The following is a 24909-nucleotide window of genomic DNA, read 5'->3' on the forward strand; positions in this document are numbered from 1 at the left end:
AAACTTTCTGTTTCCCATTCACTCATCAAGGTTTCTCTTGAAGAGGTTTAGTGAGGAACTCTGCCTAATGTAGACTGGAATCTTGTTCCAGAGCATGGGATGTCTCTGGGACAGAAATCTATCTCTCCAGCACATCCTATTTATTGTTGTGGTGAGGTTTAGATCCCTGGAGCATGTGGCTCGAGGGGATATGGATTTCTTTAGGTGGAGCATGTCCATCAATTCTGGGTTGGACATGTCCTTGTATGTCAGGCAGAGATCACCTCTGAGTAGGCGGTATGTAACTGAGTACAGCTGGAGTTTCTTCAGTCAAGCTGCATAGGGCAACTGCTTGAGGCCAGTGATCCTCTTGGTGAGGTACTTCTGTGGTCTTTCCAGTTGTGGCAGGTGTCTTGTAAGGTACATCCCAAATGGGGCATTGTACTTTATGATGGGTCTGTTATGAGTGATGCATAGAGGGGGCCAATGACCTCTTTCGATCTGGATGCAAACCCTTTTGAGATTAGGTGGGCCACATAGAAGGATTGTCTTACCGCTTTGGCAATATAATTATCAAAGGAGAGGTTACCATTTACTTGGGTCCCCAGATCCCTTATTACGTCTTCTGTATTTAGGGGCTACCACCTATGTAATAGTTTGTGAGTACTTTGTTTTTTCCAAAGGGGATGACTATGCACTTTTTGGCATTTAGCTTGAGGCCATGGTTTTGACACCAGGTATCTGTCTCAGTGAGACCCTTTTGGAGGATATCTGTGTCAGCCAGAGAGTCAATTATAGCCCCTAGTTTGCAGTCATCTGCGAACTTGGTCAGCCATAATCCTCCTGTGCATGCCTGGACCTCTGGGAAGTATATGCCAAACAAGAGGGGTCCTAGGACTGAGCCCTGGGGAATGCCACTTGTAACCAGTTTAGAGTCAGACCTAGCTCCCACAACTCTTACCATGTGGGTTCTGTCCATGAGCCAGTTGGCAACCCATCTCATGACGTAGGGGTTTATGTTCAGGCTGGTGATCTTGTCTATAATACCTGAGTGGGGAATGGTGTCAAGGCCTTTGCAAGGTCTAGGTAGGCTGTGTGGACCACCTTTCCCTCATTTATAGCCTTGGTAACTGTCTCAAAGAAGTCCACCAGGTTTAGGAGGCATGATCTGCCCTTAACAAAGCCGAACTGGGTAGGGTCCAGTTTTTGGAGGTTTCCAATGTCTCTGTTAATGAGATCCATGATGATGTGCTCCATAGCTTGTGTAGTTAGTAGCCTACAACTTAATCATGAGAAGCAGGAGGAAAGCTGAAGACCCAACTTCAAAGAAGATGCTAAAATGTGTGTATTTGTTACCACCATGAGTCATGGTCTAAGACTTCGATTCCTTCTTCAATCGATGCTCTGATGTACATTTATGTGCTGGACTCTCACAAGAAGATGCAGGTACCATATGTCTTGTGTATTTTCATCATGAATTGATTACTGACTACAGCTTTCTGAAGTTAATCCTCCATTTTTTCTATAATCAAATGGGGGTGGTTTTTAGTGGCTTTAACATGATAAAGGATTACATGCCGAGATGTTATTTCCACTTTCTGTTATGAGTGACCACATAGACAGCCACTGCTATCCAGAGTTTACAAGGCAAGTTGTTCTGAAACCATTCTGTTAGACAGAGGTATAATTCACTTAGAAATTTTGAGTACATATAAACTTTTCTGTTGCTGGAGTGCCCCCCCCTAAAAAAATAATGAAGACATGAAGAGATGTGTGCAACCTGGTGATTTTATCATATTAGAAGTGTTGTTTGTCTTTCAGTTTTTCCCAGTTAGGGGTCACCACAGGGGAACTCTGGTCCACTAATGATTGGCAGTAGATTTTCACAAACGCCAAGGTGCCAGCTCAACGTCCAACCTTCAATGAAGGCATGCCCATTTACGCATGTCTTTCAAATGCCACCCAACCATGGGGAGGACATGCAGAATCCACAAATTAAGAGAATTTGATTTGCCCATTCAAGGAATTTGGATTTTGTTTTCCCTATCAAATATTTATCTTGTCCATTTGTGTCTTTAGTGTCTCAGCATGCTGGATACTAATTCTAAACATAAAGATTTCTTTTTCATTTGGGAGAGTGGTAGATATGTACCCTTCCTGTAAAAATATGAAGTAACATGATTAATAGCATATTTTGGTAATTTTTACAAACAGCATGTGGCACACTGAGCCTTTCATGCTTCTTGAACATGTATTTCCCCTTCAAGGGTCTTTCATCATAGATATTTGTCTCATTTATTTATCGACTTTCAGTCATGTTAGTCTTTTCCTTTCATTAATTATTGCTCTGACCATGATTCTTGACCGAAAGAGATGGAAAATTATGTACCGTTCAGAAATGACACATACACAGGTGTCAGAAACAGTCATAAAGTTGATGTAAGTAAATGCGTTTATATTACCCTGTCATATGATTTAAATAGCGAATGCGAATACCTAAAATATGTAAACCACAAAATATCAAACATACAAAACAGGAAACTGTTCCGAAACACAAACACACAACACAAGCACACCAAAATAAATAAACCACACACATACACTTAATAAAACCATAATTCTAACCCTACACTACTACCTATCCACTCACCTTAACCCAACCCTAACCCTAAAGTCCCTAACTACCGCACACTCACCTTACCTGCTCCCTAACCCTAAAGCTCCTAACTACCGCACACTCACCTTACCCGCTCCCTAACCCTAAAGTCCCTAACTATCGCACACTCACCTTACCCGTTCCCTAACCCTAATGTCCCTAACTGTCGGACACTCACCTTACCCCAATCCGTTTCCACACTTACCTTAACTCGGTCAGTAACCTCCATTCGCATACTAATCTTCCCACCACAGTATAGTAAATAGCGAAGCCATGGAACGGACAACTGAAATCTTACCCTAGGTAAGATTTCAAAGTTCCGTGGCTTCGCCATTTTGAGTTTTCGACAAAAACGGGTCAATATTATAGCATTCGAAGTTTAAAAACCGATACTATAATATAGACCCCCTAGGATTGCTACTCTCAGTGTATAATGCATTTACTGGTACAAACCCTAATCTCATGCCTCCAGCTTTCTGATGCCTCTCCTTAAAATTGCTCCAATCTCATACCATTTCCCCTGTCTTTGTGACATCAACACATATATTTATCTCAATTCAGGACCTGCTGTGATGTCTAATATAAAAACACTAAACACTATAGGCCCCACTTCTGAAGCCTATGGAGTGACACTGGTTACCTCTGTTTCTCCTAACAGTTTTGCACTTACCAGCATGCTCTATGTTTTTCCCTGCCAGCTGATTTTCACTCACCTCTCATCTTATTCCCTACTCTTACCCCTTAAGCTTACAAATAGCCTGTTTTGTGGGTACTAATCAAAAACATTGAAATAATCCAGGAATCACCATCAACAGTCTCCCCTTTGTTCACTTTTATGCTTATTCAGTCATAGAATTGAGCAGTTTTGCCTGAAATTTTAATTTCCTTGTGAAGCCATATTGATTTCTGCCATGCAGTCAGTCCATTACCCCAAAGAGTTTGTCAACTTCTCTGCAAGGATTTTCTTTCCACTTTCGTAGCCACGAAGGTGATTTTTGCAGGTCTGTACCTCATCGGGTTGGTCCTTGGTTCTTATTATGTAGTGACACCATTGTTACTTAATTCCAGCCATGGAAGGCTTGCTTTATCTGCATAGACAGGTAATATAGTGCTGTAAGATGTTTTGCAATTACTTCTGCCAGGACTCTGAGCACTCTGAAAGAGAACCTATCTACATCCTATATCTTTGAGCATTCTCTAGGCAGACCATCTGGGCCCCATATCTTGTCTTGCTATATCTTTGGGCACCTTCTAAGGCAGCCCATATGGGCCCCTATCATGTCCTCCTATATCTTTGGGTACTCTCTAGGACAACCCATCTATGCCCTATATCTTGTCCTCCTTCTCCTACATATTTAGTTCCCATGCCAATGCATCCCTTACCACTGTCCCACGTATTCATTTCCACCCTCACCCTCTGTTTAAAACTACCTCACATAATGATACAGTCCCTGACTTTTCTGTAATGAAGACCAATACAAAAAGAAATCATTTAGAATGTTAGCCTGCTTGTTCACATTGGGACCTTTTGCCATCCTAGTCTGTTTTTCCCATTTTTTTTTGCCCTAGTAGTCCTTTCTGCCCCTGTTCCACACCTAAAGAATGATATCATCATTAAAGATCTAGAGATAATTGCAGACAATAATTTAAACTGACAACATCAGATAAGCATATTCTGCAGCTCATGTCATTTTATACAGCCACTCCACTCAGATCATTGAACCGCTTTATACCTCACTGATATGATGACCCATCATTGAATGTATTACTGTGCTTTGCAGCCTTTAAACAAGCCACCTAAAAGAACTTGAAAAAGAATCATTTTCCTTACTGGAAAGCCGCAGGGCTGGAAAACTTGAACTGTCCAGAAGGGTTTCAAGATGTGCCATTATATTCCGTCACTTACGATTACTTAAGGGTGACCTCAGTCTAGCCCATTAAGTAGTTTCTGATCCAGTTCTGCTTGAAGTCTATGTCTGTAATGCATTGCTCATTGTAGAACCTAATGCTAAAAGAAAATATCACTTATAAAAAAAATGTGTCAAACATATTACATAGTAACTTTCAAAAATATGGAATAAGTTTCTGCTTGCAATCATTAACTTTCTTCAAAAGGTCTGAAGCTATGAGCCCATGTATATAAACATATCGCCTTATTTACTACAGTCTGTGATTTTGTACTTGCTTTCTCGGGCTTTTGTTTAGCTATGCCTTCTCTTTCTCTCCTGTTCATTTATGTACTGTCTTTTCCTTTAGCACTTCATTTATATTCCCTGTTTAACCACACTAGCTATTTCCTTCTTCTTGCCTATTGTTATTGTTATTGTTATTATTGTTATTGTTATTATTATTATTATTATTATTATTATTATTATTATTATTATTATCACCACCATCATCCCTCCAAGGATCCCTTTCCAAATGCTGGCCTATATTTCCTCCCCTGTCCTTATTCCTTGATAGTCTCCTATAGTTTTCCTTACTGTGGTCCTTCCCTTCCTAAAATACACCATGACTAATTCTTATCCTTCCATCCTCTAATGCCACTTCATGCATTACATTACAGCACAAACCATACCATGGCACCATCACTGCTACTTAGTGGAGTCCCCACTTCTATCTGCTAATCCCCTCTGTTTTACTTTGGATGACATCCAAATGTATTCTATTCCCTGAGACATCCCTGATATGTTATATTTTATTTTCCATTATTGAAGAGTTATATTTCCCACTCCACCACTGGGAAGCTTAGGTCTCTATTGATTACCATTCTGTTCTTAAGTTCCCAGTTCTTTGTTTTTTCTACCATTGCCATAGAACCTTAAATCCACTAACTTACAGACTGTATCTGCACACCTTTAACCTCACAACCACTGCACTGGTTCTTCATGCATCACCTTGTTTCTAACATTTAATCCATTCCCTGACTTATGACACCATGTTCCTGCATTTTACACATTATCTCCTATACTGCCCATATCCTGTAACCTCCATGTCTGAGTCCTGGTTTTCTTGCCTAAGTTTCTGTATCCCTTACTACACACATTCCTCAATTCTTTATCAGTGCATGTAGTTCCATTGTCTTATTACCCAGGTTTCTTGCGTATACGATCAGTTTCCCCCCTTCTGTCTCATCCTTCCTGTTCCTCTTTTATTCTGTTCCTTTCTTTACTTATTTTGTTTCCCTTTCCCTTCCTCTCATTTTATGTCCACTATACTTCCGGCATTATTTATTTCTGTTATCTGCAGCCCACTCCTTTATCTTAATTTAAAATAATTTTAACCTAATGTTCCCTTATGCTTTCCTGTGGATGTGCTAGCTCCTTTTATACTGCTATTTATAGAGTCCTTTGCATAATACCTTTCTTTCTCCTTACACAGGTGCTTGGTCCTCCCATGTTTGTTGCCCTTATTTTTCTTGTTTGTGTCCTCTTCCTCTGCTCTCATTGCTTTTCTTCCTCCCTTTCAGTCTGCCGTCCACCATCTTGCCTTACTAGCCCACTCTTGGTATGCCTCATTCCCCTTTTCCTTCCTATTACCCGGGTCCATCTTATGCTCCCCATACTGCTTGTACTATATGTCTAGGCCTACAGCCTTTCCCATTGTTCTTTGCAGTTTTTTACACCCTTTCAAAAAGTTCCTTTAGCCATGTTGCTAACCCATATTCCACACATTCTAACCAACTTTTTATCTCTTGCTTTTTTCATACCTAGAACTCCTTATTTCCTCCATTTCCTCATTTCTACCTTTATTTGTCCATATTGTCATTATTCATTCATTGTTTTGTGCCTTTTTTGTTAATTTTTTCTGAGTTAGGGAGAAGCCATAACATATCCTAGCAGATGGTGGTTATGGTATGAAAGCAGTCCTGAATGAGATTTCAGTCCATCACAGGACACACAAACACACACACACACACACACACACACACACACACACACACACACACACACACACACACACACACCCATAACAAATCTATATGTAATTTGGAGAATTGTCAATCAACCTATTGGTGAGTTTTTGTGAAATGGATGGAAACTAGAGCCAATGGAGAAAGACCGGATATGGGGGACATGCAAACTCTGTGCAAAAGGTTCCACAGCCAGGGACATAACTCGAGTCAAGCGCTGTGAGGCAATGAGGTGTTAATTACTGTAGTAGTGCCATGCTTTTTATCCTAATGCTCTTGCTTTACTTATCCTCCACTCCGGGCCTCCACTGAAAATGGACATGTATCCAGTTGGCCCGGTCAACAAATGTAAAATAAATAAATAAATAAAAATCCGAGTCATACTTGCCCAATATTTTCTACTGCATTTTGTTAATTATTGTTCCCCCAGTATGTGTAGCATTCATTGTATGTTTCCCAAGCCATATGAAAACTTTTCAGATTGGGGTTTGTCATCTTCTCTAGTTAACATCTGAAAACATGTTAGAACTATCCCCATTTTTGTAAATGGTTGATTAAAGGGATTTAACTAACAACCACTTCATAGCCATTTTTCTAGTGCTGAGGAAACTACTGGATGTGTGTAACCACTCAGTTGTCTTCCTTCATGCATGTCCTCACTCTCTTATAACCACAATTGCACAGGCTTAGACATTTCCATTGTGTCACTACTGCCTGTCGTTTAAGAAATGGAACTGTGCTACTATTCAGCTCCCAAAAGTCAGACTGACAATGTTCTGAAACCAAACGTGCAGATGTAGTTATTGTTTTTACCTATGAGCTACAGTGACATGTAAGGAAGGGTAATTACTAAGAAGTACATGGGGTGATACCTTCTCTACTTCACCATCAGAATATTATTTTCCATGCCTTTAGGGTATTCCATCTAGAAATTCTCTCACTGTGAGTTTGGAGAGAGAGCTGCCATCTTCCTTATAAAATATATCATACATGTTGTAGACTGGGGCATTTGTATGAAAACTGCTTCATGGCTCTAGCTAAACATTACTTGTATATAGATGTTAAAATCAGTAAATACTGTAATGGAGGGAAAAATGCAACATGATGTTACTGCCATAATAAAATATCTACATATAAAATCTCCTACAGTAACCATATTTCCTTTTATTTATATGTTGGTGTTTTGTGCAAGTTTGGCTTAAAATGCACTTTATGTTTAATCTACTAGTTTCCATGACTTTAAATGCCTATTGTTTAAGCTGCATTGCACACTACTCCATTTTATCTACAAAGAATTTTCAGCCATTTGCATAATCACTACATTTCATAGATTTTTATTCATTCCAATGGAGCTCAGGAAGTTTGCACTGTAACTTGCAATGGGTGGAGTCTGAGCCTTTTCACATTATGTCCTCACATTTCAAACAAATGTTCATATTTCTGGAACCATAGCAGTTATGAAAGAAGTATAATTATACAATGACTGGCCATTAACATTCCAAAATGAGCACGCTGATTGGCCAGCCCAACCAGCGTGCCCGTTGTAAATCCGAGAATATACTAATGGAAAAAGGACCGATTGCACAGACCTTTTCCCATTAGTATATCTCCTGATTTTTTTACTTTTTTTTTTTGCCCCCCAAAAAGAAAACGAAAGACCTAAAATGAATGAGGAAAACGGCGGAGACAAAAAAGGATAATCATGTATGTTTTGAAAAATTAAAGAAATGTACTTGATTATCCGTCTTTTTTTTTTTGTCTGCGCTGTTTCCTTCATTCGTTTTAAGTTTCCCCATTTCTTTTTTTTTTTTTATATATATTCAATTAAAAATAAAAAGCAACGGAGATCTTCCTTTCTCCATTGCTACCTCTGCACAGCACTGATGTACTGCATAAGCATGGGAACACAAGTCCCTTATGCATGCGCAGTACATCAGAAATGCCCCAGGATACTGGAAAACTGCAGAAGGGCAGCACAGAGGCATTATACAATGACATTATTTAAGAAAAGTAGGTATTTTTTTCTTAAATAATGTCATTGTATAATAGCAATGACCCACGGCTGGGTGTGGGCATTGCTGGATTTACCCACGGTTGGCTTTATTTGGTCACTCAAGCTTCACCCTTGTGATCAAACTACACCAACCATGGGTAAATCCAGCATTATCCGCACCCAGCCATAGGTTATTGCTTAAATGGCAAACTCTTTAGCAGAAACTATTTTATAGTGGTAGTATTCTTTAGGTTCTAGGTCTTGAACTGAATTTTATAAGTCACAGTAAACATAGTAACTATTACATTTGTAATATTTTGTAGACAACTTACAAAATCTCAGGAACCACTCAAGTTACACACATTCTGTCAGCAGCATTTTATTCATTAAGCTGAGAGCTTTTATATGACGCGAAGGAGTTCTGTCTGTGTTACTTGGTTGCTGAGATTTTTAGAAAAATGTGAAAATTATATCCATATAAATTAATATCATAAAATCAACAGTTAATATCTGTTTACCTGCACTAGACAGAGGTCATATATCAATGCAGTTGAGTTTGCCATTGTGTAAGCTTTAAGATGAAGTCATTTAAAACATTGTACATAGCATGGTCTTGGAATTAGTGATGCAAATATGAACAAGCAATATTTAACACCTAGAGGTGTCAGTAGGAGTTAACTGCAGATGCACCTGGAGACATCACTCAGATGTAATGAGAAGTCCTTGTTACGAAAGACATAGTGGGCTGAATCAAAGTTTGTCTGTCGGCCTGTCTCTCTCTTTCTATCTATGGCAATGGAATAAAAATCTCCAATGTCTTAGTTTTCACATATATCAAGAAGGTATGTCTGGTTAACAAATGATTTTTGCAGATATATGGTCATTCACTTTATGTCCTATCTCTTAACTAAGAAAAAAATATTTTCTGTCTAATCCATGGTATTCACCCCAGTGATCTTAGAAAATAGGATGAATCCCTGGGACTAAAATTTTAAGAATCTTCTGAAAAAGAGCAACTAGTAAGTAAAACAATCACTCGGTAAATACAAAATTGTAAAGAATGCGCATCCACTTGTGTCTGATCTGTCTCATGGTAGTGTGCAGAGTGCTCCCTCGCAGCTTTAGGACAGTCTGCTTTCTGTTCCTTTGCCTTCTTATTTTATATACAGGCTTTACAGTTTGCATTTCTTTTCCATTTCTGGCCTACACACTGTCATTCTGGTGAATACTGTAAATTTTCTGATTGAGGAGGGGGTGGTAGCTAAATTGCTGTGTCTAGACCATGCCTGCACTTACTGATTGGCTACTGCTCTCATGTGTTGTGGAGGGGTTGATTGTTGTATTGGAGATCACATTCCAGGGCATTTTTAATACTGTAACATTCTAATTGCATCAACACTATAACTCAGACAGTGGGGAAAATTGACTTACAACTTAAAGTTCATTAATGATATTTAAAGCACATAAGTAACCATACAAACACTGTCAGTGGTAGGATATATATTAAAACCCTCTGTAAGCTGTAGTATCAGAAACAGAGCAGTCAAAGAAGAATAAAAGGAAAAGAAGGAAAGGAAACAAAGATAAAAGAGAAAAATAAGAGCTACTCTTATAGGAAAAATAAACAAACAAAAGAGAAATCAAAACTCTACTGATATATTGATAGATTAATCAGGCATAAGCAAATCTGCAGCATCATACTTTTTAACAGTCCATCCCACAAGTCACACAAATAAATAAAAAATGCGTACATACAATCATACATACATACATAAATATGGTTCCCTATCAGAAGCCTGAAACACTATAAGCCTGAAAATCAAAATCCTGAAAACTATAGACTGAAAGTTCAAAATCCTGAAACTCAAAATCCTGAAAACACAAATAATGCTAATATGTCACCATAAAGACACTAATATCTACCAACTGATCCTGACCCTAACCCTAACCCTAAGGTCCGTCACTATCGCACACTCACCTGACCCGCGCCCTAACCCTAACTCACTTAAACCGCCCCTAACCCCAATATTTGTCACTATTGCATACATGCCTAACCTGCGCCCTAACCCTAACTCACTTAAACTGCCCCTAACCCTAACATAAAACCAACTGCACACTTACCTGAACCCAACGCATGACCCAACACCACAGGGCTAACAATAGCAAAGCCACAATGACGTCAGTATGTCCATTTTGTGTTTTCAGGATTTTGAGTTTCAGGATTTTGGTCTTTCAGGATTTTGAACTTTCAGTCTATAGTTTTCAGGATTTTGATTTTCAGGCTTATAGTGTTTCAGGCTTCTGATAGGGAACCATAAATACATATATAACTACTCAGTCATTCAGAATACGTCAGTCTTTGTACAAGGTACAAAGATATAGTAGTCTATAAAAAGAAGACAAAAGTAGCATTGATCATTGAAATTACTACATCCAGTGACTACAATGTCTTGCATACAGAGAGACACAAAGTCGTAAAATACCAGGATTTGCAGGCAGAAACAAGGTTAATGTGGAAGAAGGATACGCAGACAGTTCCAAAACTAGCAGGAGTGATGGGTCTTAAAAAAAGAATTTACAATCATACTTAGAAGTGTTACTGATACATGTAATGCCATATGAATTGGAGAAGGAGTCAGTTTTGGGCACATTTTGGGTGCTGCAAAAAGAACGTCTGGCTAACATCAAAGACTGAAACAATACTAATTTCATGAACTTTAATTATACTTTGACTTAAGAATTGGGTCCATTCCCGTCATGGTATTAGAAACCCAAAAGACATGGAGAAATTAAAAAATAGAAGACAATAGGATTTAGTGTAGAAAGTGTAACACAGGTGATATCACAGCATGATGCAACGAGTCTTCCAAGTAAAGAGAAACAGGAGGAGCAGGAGACATCTGAAGAAGAAATGTGGACATGGGAAAAAAAAAGAGATTTAATATGGTGCAATACTTATGCAAAGGAGAAATCAAAACTAATCAATACAAAAAGAGTAGTACCAAAGATATTTGAATAGAAATACAGGCAAAGGCATTCGAATATGGACATTTTTGCAATACAAAAAAACAAGAAAACAAAGAGGGAAATTAGAAAAGTGGGTTGGTAATGGAGAAGTTAAAGAAATAGAAACCGAGGTTATGGATTACCTTCGAAGTGAAGGATTTAGTGTAGAAAATCTAACTCTGATAACACCACAGCAGGACAGAATGTATCACCAAATTAAGCAAAAACCAGTGGAGTGGGAAACATCAGATCAGTTACCATATAAAGATAATTTGGGGCCTTCAGGAGGAAACCAATACAACAGTTCAGTTGGAGTTGCACAGCAAGGGAAGAAAAGTAAACTGTGGCAACTCTGACCCAATCAATGTTGTAGAGTGATAGGCCAGTGAGTTCTCATATGAAAGAGCAACAGATGGCACATAATGAAACTGAAGAGAATATGTCATAGGAAGATGCTCTGGAATGTTCTGTAGAATGCCTGCAGGAACTGGAGAATAAAGAATGTGCCCTCAGTTTAGAAGAAAATGATCTAAGGGAGTGGAAGAGTTGCTTGATTTAATAGAGATGGGTAGACATATTAGGATCAATGAAAGAAATAGACTGCAGAATTCAATAAGACCCAAAATGTTAGAAGTCTGATAAAAACAAATGAATACAGTAATCAGGACTGTTCATAGAAATTCATATGATATAACAGAAGTAAATAGGATATATTACTGTACAGCCAAATTAATAACAAATAAAGTTTAACCACGAAAACATGGGGCCGTAAAGGAAAGGAAGGGAATAAATCAAATACCATCATGGAAGCATTGAATAGAGAAATCTATAAAGCAATTAAGACAAGAAGTGTCACTGTAGAAGAGTACAGAAGAAGGAACAGATCAACAAAAATACTCAGAAATATACACTTGATAAAAGCAATGTGCAGGATCAGAACAGATCAGGATATATCGTGCACTATCGAAAATAAACTAAAAATATTAGCACAGGCAGAAAAACTTAGAAGATATGCAGATGCATATAAAGGAGGAGTTAAAAATAAGCAAATTATTGATGACCCAAAAAAGTATTATAGGGAATTGGGAAACAAGGCAAAAGGAATTGAAACACCACCAAAAAATAAAGAAATAGATACATTTTGGAAAAACATCTATGAAGATCCTGTGAAACATAAAACAAATTCTGAATGGATAGAAGAAGTAAAAGAAAGAATAAGAGGTTTGAATGTACAGGATATGTAATTGGATGAACAGCCATAGTGATTTAAACAAAGTTGAGAAAAGCTCCAAATTGGAAAACCGAAGCCCAGATGCAGTACCTAACATCTGGCTAAAAGTATTAACATCTTTACATGAAGATTTAGTTATGAGTAAGAACTATTTATATGCACACCTCAAATAGACACCAACCTGGCTAACAAAAGGAAAAACAATACTCCTCCTTAAGAGTGAACCTACAAGCTATCCTAAAACGTATAGACCAGTAACTTGCCTTCCAACAATGTATAAACTATACACTGGAATTGATGCCAACAGAGTTTATAGTCATTTAGAAGAAAACTAAATCATGGCAATAGAATAAAAGGGTGAGAAAAGGAAGTCATATGGAACAAAGGATCATTTGTTGTTAAATAAAGTCATAATGGAGAACTGTAAAAAGGGGAAGAATCTAAATATGTCATGAACAGACTACCAAAAAGCATTTGGCAGTATCACACATTCATGGATAAAAAGTGCTTATCTCACATTCATGGATAAAAGAGTATTTAAATGTATAAGATGTACCCAACACTGATTGATTACATTACAGCAACTATGAAAGAGTGGCAAACCACTTTGCTGTTAAGCCATGATAAAGGACAAATTATTATTCCAGGGATAAAAATTCAAAGAGGGGATATTCCAGGGCGATTATTTGTCAGTGCTGCTCTTTTGTCTGCCCTTATTTAACAGATTAGGTCATGGCTACAATTTGCCTCCCAGAAAACAACAAAATGCAAATACTTCTCATCTTCTTTTTGTTGCTGATTTAAAACTATGTAGTTCATCAGATAAGGAACTAAAAGCACAACTGCAAGTGGTCAGAACTTTCTCAGAAGATATAGGGATGTCATTTGGTCTTGATAAATGTGTCAAAGCAACCTTTAAAGCAAGACAGCTGCAGCACCAAGAAAACATTAGTCTGGGACAGGAATGTAATATAAAAGAACTTGAGCAAGAGGGAATGTATAAATATTTGGGAATTGATAAAGGATCAACAATAAAACACAAACAAATGCAAATAAAACTTCGTATGGAATAGAAGACTGAAATTAATACTGAAAACATATCTGACATCTAGGAACAAAGTCCAAGCTATAAATCAGTTTGCTCTTCCTGTCCTAATGTACAGTTTTGGAGTTATTGACTGGCCCCAAAAGGTACTGGATTAGCTGGACAGGAAAACAAGAAAAATGCTTCATGCTTATCAAATGATTTGTAAAAATCAGTGTATACCAAGATTTTATATTCCCCATTATGAAGGAGATATGGGCTTCCTTGAAACTGATTACATATATATATCTGTAGTCATAGGACTACATACATATCTACTGACCTCACAAGACCCAAACATAGTGAAAGTTTTAAAACATGAAGAGAATAAGTCTAAGATGACTTTCCTGCTTAGTTTAGCAAAAGCATATCGGTGTCAAGTGGGAATGGTAAACAAACCAAAAGTAGATAAAAATCAGGTAGCAATTGAATTTGCCAAAAAACAAACAAAAGAATATAAGGTGAAGGATCAGATGAGAAGGCAAGAAATGCAGAAAATGCATAAATATAGTTGCAAGTAACAACCTCATGTCAATCAGGATCAAATGCAGGAATGGTTAAGGTGAGGTGAATTTAAACAAAAAGATGAATGGTTAATATTGGCGACCAGGATAGTAGACTACAAACACATTGGTTTACAAAATCCATTGGACATGTAGGAGAAAGAGACAAATGCATGTTTTGTAAAACAGAACTGGAAACCGTCGCACATTTTGTTGCTAGGTGTGACACACTAATGGCAGAAGGACTGTATACTGAAAGGCATAATAATGTGGCAAGATGGTTGCATCAGGGATTGTGCAAACATTATAATAAAAAAGTAGCTGAGAAACACTGGAAGCATGAGCCATAAAGTATTGTAGAAAATGATGAAGTTTATATCACATGGACTCGCCTATTACCAACAGTTCAAAAACTAGATTCGAGAAAACCAGAAATAGTAGTTCATGAAAAGAAGACAAAAGTAGCATCAATCACTGAAAAACCAAAGAAAAGAGAAGATGCTGAGAAGAGCACTTCTGGCTAACATCAAGGATTAAAGAAATACTAATTTCATGATCATTAATCATACTTTGACTAAGGAATGGGGTCTATTGCCATCATGGTATTAGAAACCCAAAAGGCTTGGAGAAATTAAATCTAGAAGACAGACAAATATTGGTAACTACAAGCTGCTTATCCTAACAGTGTCTGGGAAAGTCAAGGAGAGAATTTTGAGGTAAAGGCATATTGCTTCCCTAGAAGCCATCACTGGGACAGCAACCAACATGAGTAAATGGCTAGAAACAGTTGTCAATCAAACTTGATCCGATTTTGTGAGTACTACAAGAGAATTTACTAGGGGGTTCCAACACACATAACCTACCTGGATGTCAAGAAAACTCTTGATTTGGTTTTGCACAAGTGGTGGCAAGGAGTGAAGAACTTGATGGCAGCAGAGCTGGATGGTAAGATACAGATGGTGGGGCGGGTGGACACAATGTCGAGAATAAGGGAAGTGATTATGAAAATGTCACAAAGTTCATTCCTGGGCTCAGTATTCTGTATCATACTCACTTCAAATGTCTCTGAGGGAATACAGAACAGGATCATTTTCTCTCTGGATGAAATGAATGTAGGTGAAGAGGTGGATGATGGTGGGAAAGGTTTAACAAGGTACAGAGAAGGTCATCCAAGTTGGTAGAATCATGACAGCTGAGGTTCAATACAGATAAATGCAATGAGGTATAAAGTATCAAATTAAGGCTTTAACTTATGGCAACGGAGATGGAAAAAGACATGAGCAGGCTTGTCACACCCAGACTGGACTACCAGGAGCAGGATGAGTGAATGGTGGCAGCAAGAAATAGAATGGTGGGGTATAACCTCTGTGAGACAGACTCTGCTTTAATGGAGTAACATTGCATTTCTGGCAGATCTTGATCATATCACACCTTGTCCAATGTGTTGCATTCTGAAGGCCATACAAGGAGAAAGAACATCATGTTGTTGAAGGAGTCTAGAGGGAAGCCACTTGTAGCCATGAGAGTTGAGGGCTACAATCACCAAAATAAAAAGAAGGGAGTCAGTGCAGCTAAGAATGTTGTATAGTAGTAGCTTCCCTCACCTTGAATTATAGTGGTTTGAGGGCTGCTCATGACCTGAGGACCCCAAGTTTGAGATCTATGGATGTACAGGATGAAGAGAAAATGGTAAAATCAGACACTAGAGGAAAGAGGGCTTTTCTGACCGCAGACTTGAAAGGAGAGGTGGCTGTATAGTGCACATGTTTTTAAACTGATTGTTTATTTTTAGCAGAAGTCTAATTGTTGAGTGTACATTGCTGAGACATGTACAGTTGCAGTCATCCTCACAAAAAAATGAATAACAACCTAGACCAAATTAAATTTTTATATGTTGAAATTGTTGTGACTGGAGATATTCTAAAAACTTTTTAGAGGGAGGAGTTGTTCTGCCTGCACTCACAATACAAGTGCCTTTCTCTCACACCCAAAACTAAATTTACATCTCCTGTGCTGCACCATCTTGGAGATAAAGAGGCCACTTACTTTTACTGTAAATTCAGGTATTCCCTCTTTCTCCAAGGTTATAAAATCTCAGAGTTAGCAGAGCTAAAAGATTTAGCTTTGTGGGCTCAGCTCCCACCCCCAATGACACAGTTGCTGGGGTACAGCAGCTGGGAATTCATCAATCAATTGACACCCATTTGATCGAGTGCCAATCAAGTGAAGAAGTTTGGGCAAAACAATTTTTGCTGACAGTGGAGTTTTCTTTATTTCTCCCCTATTGTGCAACCTCAATGTATTTATATTTAAGTTTGAGGGGTGTAGGGGGTCTCCCCTTAGATGGGGATGCAGGATGGGCTTGCCCCCTGCAAACATAACATTCCTATGAAGTTTTCAGAAATTTGCTCTGGATTTTTTGATGGATCGGTACATAATTAAAGATTTGTCGAATGATCAACATGAACCTGGTTAACTTCCTCAAATATTGATTGAAGACATACACCAAGGCTAGACGTTCAGCTCTTTATGCAATTATTCATTAGTTAGTGTCGCTGTACATTTGACAGGCTGTACGACTGACAGAATGAGGGACAGATTACGTGCCACTGACATGCTAGTTCTACTTAATTGTCAGGTAATGGAGCAAATTTATAGATAGCCCACGATATGAGTGCACAAGGTCATGCCAGGTAGATGGGAAGGGAATATCCTGAGCAGGAGTGATGGGGAGACGACACAGGCTACAAACTGTAATAAAAAATGCCCTATGCAGAGAGGGTTGTCTATCCCTGTAATGATCTTCTAGAATGGGTGGCAGAGAAGTATTCATGAAGGCATTATAAAGGGAATGATACAAGAAGAGAAAGGGGAAGGGAGAATATTACATTCAGTTCAAGGGCAAATTACATAGCATATCTTCTTTACCATCAAACAAGTTTAATGTATTGTTTCATTTGAAACTGACCTTGGCTTGTTTGTTCTGGATAAACAGCTCATGTAGTCTGAGACTGAATGCTTAAGGTTTCCTTTTTTCTTATTAATTCAGTGGCTAGTTCATTAAAATATTGCACACAACTATAATGCACTCAGTTTTATTTCAAGGTATAATTTGTTCAGTAATGTGATTCTATAAAAACAAAGAACAAACTTTGTTCCTCTCTACCTTTTCTTCATCCATTGACATTATACTCTTTTTCCTTCTCTAGTCACACATGAATCTTTTATCAGTTACTCTGCCTTACCTTCTATACATATGGTGTAACTACTCCTGTAAATATATTATATGGAGTATTATGCTTAGCATACAAGTACTGTTAATCTTCCTCATATCGCACCTTTGTTTAATGGAATAGTCATATACCAAAAATGGCATCACTTCCTATTATAAATACTCAGACATGATTAGCTTCCTGTTGTATGTCCTCTTCATCATACCCTGTTGCAGCTATATAACCTTTCTAGCTTATCACTATGTTTATGATTCCTGTACTTTACACGATTGCTTATTTTTATGTTCTGATGCTTATCATATACATACTTATTTTGTATGTGGTTACTGGAGCTTTTCTTCTTGGGCCTCTTCTGAAAAGGGATATTACTGCATATACCCAGACAGAATTTCCCAGAAAACAAATGCTAATAAATAAATAAAATAAATATTGCTTTAGTTCAAGGAAGCTTAATTAGCAAAACAAAAGTATAAACTAAGGCAAACAATCCTTAACATTCTTTACAGCTGAATCAATTTTGGAATTCAGGTATCATAAAAATGCATTGCCTGATGATTACTAAAAGTATTACATGCTTCAGCAGTAGCTGTGCTGGTTTGGGAGTTAAAAATAAGGAAGCTGGAGTTGCAGTTTTAGCATTTAGTACCGTACTACCCCTGGATTAAGATGGTTCAGACTTTTTCCTGTACAGCAGGTCACTTTATATAGCTGGGATGTGTCCTTTGTACTACACAAACTATAGTGTGACACTAGTGAACAGGAGGAGCGTGAGGACACCTGAATCACTGCATGTGCACAAATAATGACCAGTAGCGTCCCTCCACTGGTACAGCTGCAGCATTCTTAGGTACGGAGGAGCCAAACCAAGTCAGGGGACAAAAGGGAAAGGAGGTGCTGAAAAAATCCCCAAAGGAGACAAAGTAACTTGTAAGAATCCAAAATGTAATGTGTAAAATTCATTATTACTCATAAAGTACTTGCCTCTGTAAGTCATTGCATTTCTAAGTACAGTATTCATTACAGGGCCATTTATATAAGTGAAACAATATACCTCATTTTTTCCATTAAGATGATTACATGAATATTACTGGTAAAAGTACTTAAGTATTAAATACTTTACACAAGGGAATCGTGCAAAATTGTGTTGACTGTCGACTGCTGCTAAGTAGTAAGGCCCTGTGTGCATCCTCTAGTCTCACCAAACAGTGAAAGGAGTTTCTGCTGCTTCTAATAGGATTCAACTTGTAGTTTGCTGCAGACTATGTCACCTGAATAGGGTTGTTAGAACTCTAGAAAGGTTTATTTTTACGTTTTATTTTGTTTCTAGGGTTTGATCATATCCCACAACCGACTTGCTGTCCATATCTCTCAACTGTCCAGATTTTCACAGAATGTCCAGATTTTTGTCTCATATTTCTGGGGTGTTCCTCATAAAATGTGTGGTTTTCTGGGAAATCGCTGGGATGATCTGCAGGTTAAAGTCACTAAATAATGACATACTTTTGAGTTTCAGACTTCATATCCTTCAGAAAATGCATGTTAAAACAAATCATGTTACTCTAGCAACTTTCTAAGTTTATAAGGGCAATATTTACATGTCCCTGCTTTGGGTCTTTCCCTCCATTTTATTGGGCTTTATCCAGATTTCTTGCACTAAGAGGTTGACAGGTATGTTGCTGTCTTTTCCTGACTTTACATCTTACCATTGGTAGGCCTATGCATGCTCCAGGTTCTTCCAGACAGACATACTAAGGTCATGTTGTATCACTTCCTGTCACAGCACCATATTTGATTCTTGAGAAATTCATAATCAACTACACAGAGCTTGTGGTAGGTAACAGTGAACAGAATTCAGCACAGCTGACCACATTCCTTTTGAGCTTCTAATAGTGCAAGGATGAACATGGATTTTTAATTAACACACACACACACACACACACACACACACACACACACACACACACACACACACACACACACGCACACTAGTCTTCCCCTACTGACTGTATGCTGTATGTCCACTTGTGGTCACTCAGAGGTTGTGACTCAGTGGAACTAAGACCATCTTTAAGAAGACAAGTATCTAATGGGATCTGCTTGCTTTATCCATCGTTGTATGTTCAAGAACCTAACGACTACTTCATTATACAAGTGCAAACACTGTTACAGAGCTGGGATGTATGAAAAGGAAGACCACTTAGCATGCGATGCTCAATTTTTATTCACATCTCTCAAATGTACCTCATAATGTAAAGCATTCCTCATTTTGACTTATAAAAATTCAGTGTTCCACCTTATTCTACACTGAAAAGATCGATCACACATTAATTAAGGATATCTTTAACAGATATCCATGGTAAATAATATTGAATCACATTAGTGCATCTAAGTAAGTTGTAGTAACTATGAAGAAATAATCATTAGCTGTACCACAACTTCCCTAATTGAAGGTGTTAGTACATGTTCCACATTTTGCTCATGTGTTCCACATTTTGACGACTAATGCTTCAGGTTTTGGAGGCAGAAGGTGGGCAGCTATGTCTGTGTGCTGTTGCTTATTATGCTTGGTAACATCTTATTCTCTTTCCTCTTGACAGGCAAGTTCTTCCTTTTCCTTCTGTAAAGAAGGTAAGAAATACATTTTTTGCATTTCTGCAAGCTCTGTAGTTTACTGAGTGAAAATAATGAAATCAGGTAGCACAGTTGTTGGATACTCACAGTTTTACATCTGGTTTTACAAATGTCTTTTTTTGAAAATATACATAAATATTTTGGGGTTAATTTTTTAAATTAATTTGTTGATATAGCAACTAGTTCTTTTTCAGAAAGATGTAAACTTATCCATAAACTCCTTTTAGCCACAGTGTCAACTACTGAGACCTTGAATGTGGTTAATTTCTACTCCCAACCTTCCCTATTATATGGGAGATGCTCCTCTGGTGATGGGAGCTGACCTTTTCCTACAAAGAAACATCTGCTAAGCATTCTTTGAGACTATCACTAGATGTTTGGGTTTCTTCAGTCTGTCCAACTATTTTTCTGGTTACCTCATTTAGTTCACCGTTAAGTGGTAATCACTAGACCATTCAGCACCTCTGTTGACCAGTACAGAACATATTGCCTAAATAAGTAATTTTTGGAGCTCAACCAGTTCCAGAGACTGCTGAAGTCTTTCTGTGTGTTCTATCTGAATATCCTATATGGATGTGCATGATTTAACATGACCCTCTACAGAAAAGGTTGTATTGATTTTAAGTAAATCAGTTGTTGTTGTTGTGTCTTTTGGCTTTTCCCGGTTAGGGGTCACCACAGCGGAACTCCGGTTCGCTAATGATTGGCAGTAGATTTTTACATGCCAAGTTGCCAGCCCTGATGCACAACCTTCAACGAAGGTACACCCATTCACGCTTGTCTCCACACAGAAGACGCCCTAGCTGAGAATCGAACAGGACAACGTCTTACTGTGAGGCGACAATGCTACAGCAGCACCACCACTGCAGTATTTTAAGTAGATCAGTAATGAGATGATATGTGATTGTGAAACAGGTCCTAAAAGCAAACCTTGTAGAAGAACAAATTTGCAGCACGCTGCCTCAGAGCAGGATTCCCCAGGTTGTCGTCAAACTATTTGGCTGTACTCTTCCCAAGCCCATCTGTTTAAGTTAGTTAATCAACAGAGTGTTTACTACACATGTCCAGGAACACTGCATCTGTTGGAAACCTTTTCTTCATACTGGCAAATATGACATCAATCATTTGATAAATGGAGATTAGGGTGTTAAAATCTTTTCTAAACCCATGTTAGGGGCAATAGAGGAAGCTAGACTTACCAGTGTAGTTCAGGCTTTAATTATATAAATTTGTTTTCAGATGTTTTGGGGGTGTGGAAAACATTCATAATAAGGTGTTAGTCTCTAGAAAGAAGGGGAGTGGATCTTAGTGAGGGGAACAATAATAATGATTGCATGCTACTGGGCAAAATTCTTATGTTTAAAAAGAGACTGAAAATATGTGACAAGCTCCGGCAGGAAGTGTGGCATGCAATGGATGTCAGGAGGGACAGATGAAGTTTTAGTGGAAACAGCTGTCAGTTTTCTTAAGGTTATACTGTGCTTTGTGGAAACATAGCTGTGAAGTGAAAGCAGGGCTACAGGCGAGGTTATTGATAGATGGGCTAGAGGTGTTGAAGGGCATGGAAGTGGCCTTCAGTTTAGGACCCATGATCTTTAGGATCACTAAAAAAATGAATTGTCAAGATTAGCAGTGAGATAGTGAAGGCTTTTGGAGAGGTGTGCACAGGCTAAGACTAGGTCTTGTGGGATCCTTTGCCAGCTGCTAAAGGTTATGGAGGGAGGATAACTCTGTTGAGCTGGATATTACTAGTGGCCAAACAAATAAAGTTGAGGTTGCCTAGCAGTATGAAGTGTTTCCTAAGAAAATCCTGGAGTGAATCATGGATAATCTCATTATACATAGTTCCTGAAGCAGTGAGGGAGGGGATATAGACTGCACTAGGATATTGTTTTTTTGTTATGAAAATGTATTATGACCTGAGCTATGAGGCAGCTAAGGACATCATTATCAGCATCATCATCATCATCATCATCAGACATGCCATTTTTTACATATTTTACCTGTTTTAGGCTTGTTTTTTTCACTAGTATCAAAACACCACCACCAATCCCAAGGCCAGATCTATTTGTAAGGAAGATAGGAAAATAGTGCCAAATATTAGGTAGCAGACAAATGATATTATATAACCAAAATGCAGTTATTGCATGGATATATGGATCCACTACCCATTCAAGAATGCGCATTTGAAATGTATACTTTTGTTGTTAAAGAGGCCTAACCTCAGCCCATTGTGACCATAATTATTCTGAGTGGGATCCTAGGAGTTATTTGAAGTAGAAGGCCACGGGTTGAGTTTATATTCTCTGACCCTTAAAAACATTTTTATTATTTTGAAGGGATTAGAATATATGGAAAGTAGAAGACTCATAGCTTTGAAATTAATCCATAATCATCATATACCTTGTTTGAGACATAACATTCACCAGTCATGCAAACACATTTGTATTGAAACATTCTAGTAACTGGGATCTGAATAAACCTATCATAATCATAGTTTCTGAGAATTACATCGACAGAAGGAATCCCAATACTGTACAACAGTGGGAAGCAGGTAGAAGATCAGAAGACTGAGAACTGGGGGTCATTGGTGCAAGGCTCAGATGCTAGTATCTGTTGCCAAACTTGCTTAAGAAATTGAGAATGGAATGACAACATTACAAGAACTACAACAGGAAACGGGCACAGGAAAAGGGCACGATGCATATGCCAATGACACACCTTAAAATGATGCTAGGCTCAGAGTATTCACTCCATAGTTACCAAGCAAAATGATTGACAAGAATTATAAGAATCAACAAACTGGTTTAAGTACACAGTTTTGGTATGCAAAGCAGTGAACAAGGTAGGAAACCAGAAGCACAAATGATCAAATAAGTGAGTAAAATATTAATCTTTACAAGACTTGCAAAGCCAAACACATTAATAACAACTAACAAAAACAAGTAAGGGAACTGAAATTAATAGGCAATTCTTAAAGAAGAAGGGGCAAAGAAGATGCAGTGGGAGAGGCTGAACCGAAATAAAGTTTACTTTAATTAAATTAGAGGGGGATGTGGGTAGAATGGGGAAAAAGCACAAAGCAATTGTGATACTGGGTAACTAGCAGTATTCTCAAAAACTCTTATTGCATAGTTCAGGGCTTCCCCACATTATTCACTACATGGACATTGTTTTGTTCTTCCTTAGCACTGCTGGCTATTGTTATTTCCTTGAGGGACTACAGTGCAGATAATGCAGGATAGCACTTGTACTTGGCCTTGGTAAAGGGACACAATGATGTACGATGCTCTTCAAGATCAGCACTAGCTACACTTGATAAATTAGCACTTGGAGAAGTCTGAAGACATGCAATATAACCCTATAACTCTGAGTTTGCTACAATATACTGAACAGCTACTTCAGTCAGTGACACTGTAAAGCAGTGAAACAATGCAAAAGTTATGGTATGTGACATACAGTAATGTTCTAAAAAAATGAAAAAAAAATGGGACACGATTGCATACATTTATTTTCAAAAGAACAAATTAACTAAAAATGTATTAATAGAGTGTAAACAGATACGTTTTTCAATACTGAAGTAGTTGAAAAGGAGACTAAATTGCATACAATTGTTTTCCGTAGAGCCAATTAACTAAAAAAAAATGGTAAGTTAAATATCCTAACAATCCCCTACCTGCAGACGGTATTGCAGATCACAGTAAAAACACTACAGCAATCTGTAGTTATAGCAAAGCATTATAGATCACAATAGGTATGCAGCTATCAGAAGAATTATTAACTAAAATCATCTCAGGCATACAGCTGCCTGAAAAAAAATGATTAAACTAGTAAACTCTGTATGTTGAGTACCTTTACTACAGTTACTTGATGCTGTAAACATGGACAATTGCAAAGAATATATTAGTTGTGGTTATCTGTCATCCAGAATCACCTGGGAGACCAGAGGTGCTGACAACAAGAGCATTTTCTAAGTTTTGTTTTGGCAGTTTAGGTCTTATCCTCTTTAGACAGCACTCTTTTGTTATAAAAAGACAAGTATCATGTTAAACCAGACTTCAAGAAGTTTAAGATTCTTGGACCTTAGACACCCGTCTGGTCCTAGATAATAAAATCAATAGTCACAATAAGTTTAGCAATCATCCTGAAAGGTGCAGTATGGTTCTTACATGTACCATTGTTTAAATTTTCACCCATGGACCATCTTAAAAGCCTATTAAAACTCCCCTGTGAATTTGTGTTGTTGCAGTGATTTGCCTAGTTCAAGGTTTACAAAATCATTTGCACAGCACACACAAAAAATTCACTGGAAGTCCATAATAAGGTCATAATAAGGTCATTAGTAAAGAGGGAAGAGAGAGGAGATGAAAGAACTCACAGGAACGTTTTTCACTGTTCTCTGTTTTAGGGTTGTGTCTTTGACCTTAGCAATAGGTTGGAGAGGTAGTTACAGAAACAAGACAGAGGTCCACTAAATTAAATTGCTCTAGACAGCCTTTATATTAAAAGAACCTTAAGAGCACATTTAACTAGGAACAGAACAACGGCATGCTTCCAGATATTAGGAACAATCCTAGAACATAGGAATATGTTAAGGATGTGAGTAAGATATTTTACTATAAAATCAGTGGCCATTTATATGACCCCAGGATGAAGCTCACCAGCGAGGCAACACTTTTG

The 24909-nt window shown here is 38.0% G+C and overlaps 1 protein-coding gene across 1 annotated transcript in view; it reads left to right on the forward strand.

The window, feature by feature from the left end:
- The window catches only part of SH2D6 (SH2 domain containing 6), a 1258756-nt gene that overhangs the window by 950373 nt on the left and 283474 nt on the right, over positions 1–24909 (forward strand). Inside the window, exon 15 of the mRNA XM_044084299.1 lies at positions 20196–20226. Coding sequence (XP_043940234.1) covers positions 20196–20226 — 31 coding nt within the window. The remainder of the gene's footprint in view (positions 1–20195; positions 20227–24909) is intronic.

Source organism: Protopterus annectens, chromosome 9.part0 (assembly GCF_019279795.1).
Source record: "Protopterus annectens isolate FY-2018-M chromosome 9.part0, PAN1.0, whole genome shotgun sequence".
Classification (NCBI taxonomy): domain Eukaryota; kingdom Metazoa; phylum Chordata; order Ceratodontiformes; family Protopteridae; genus Protopterus; species Protopterus annectens.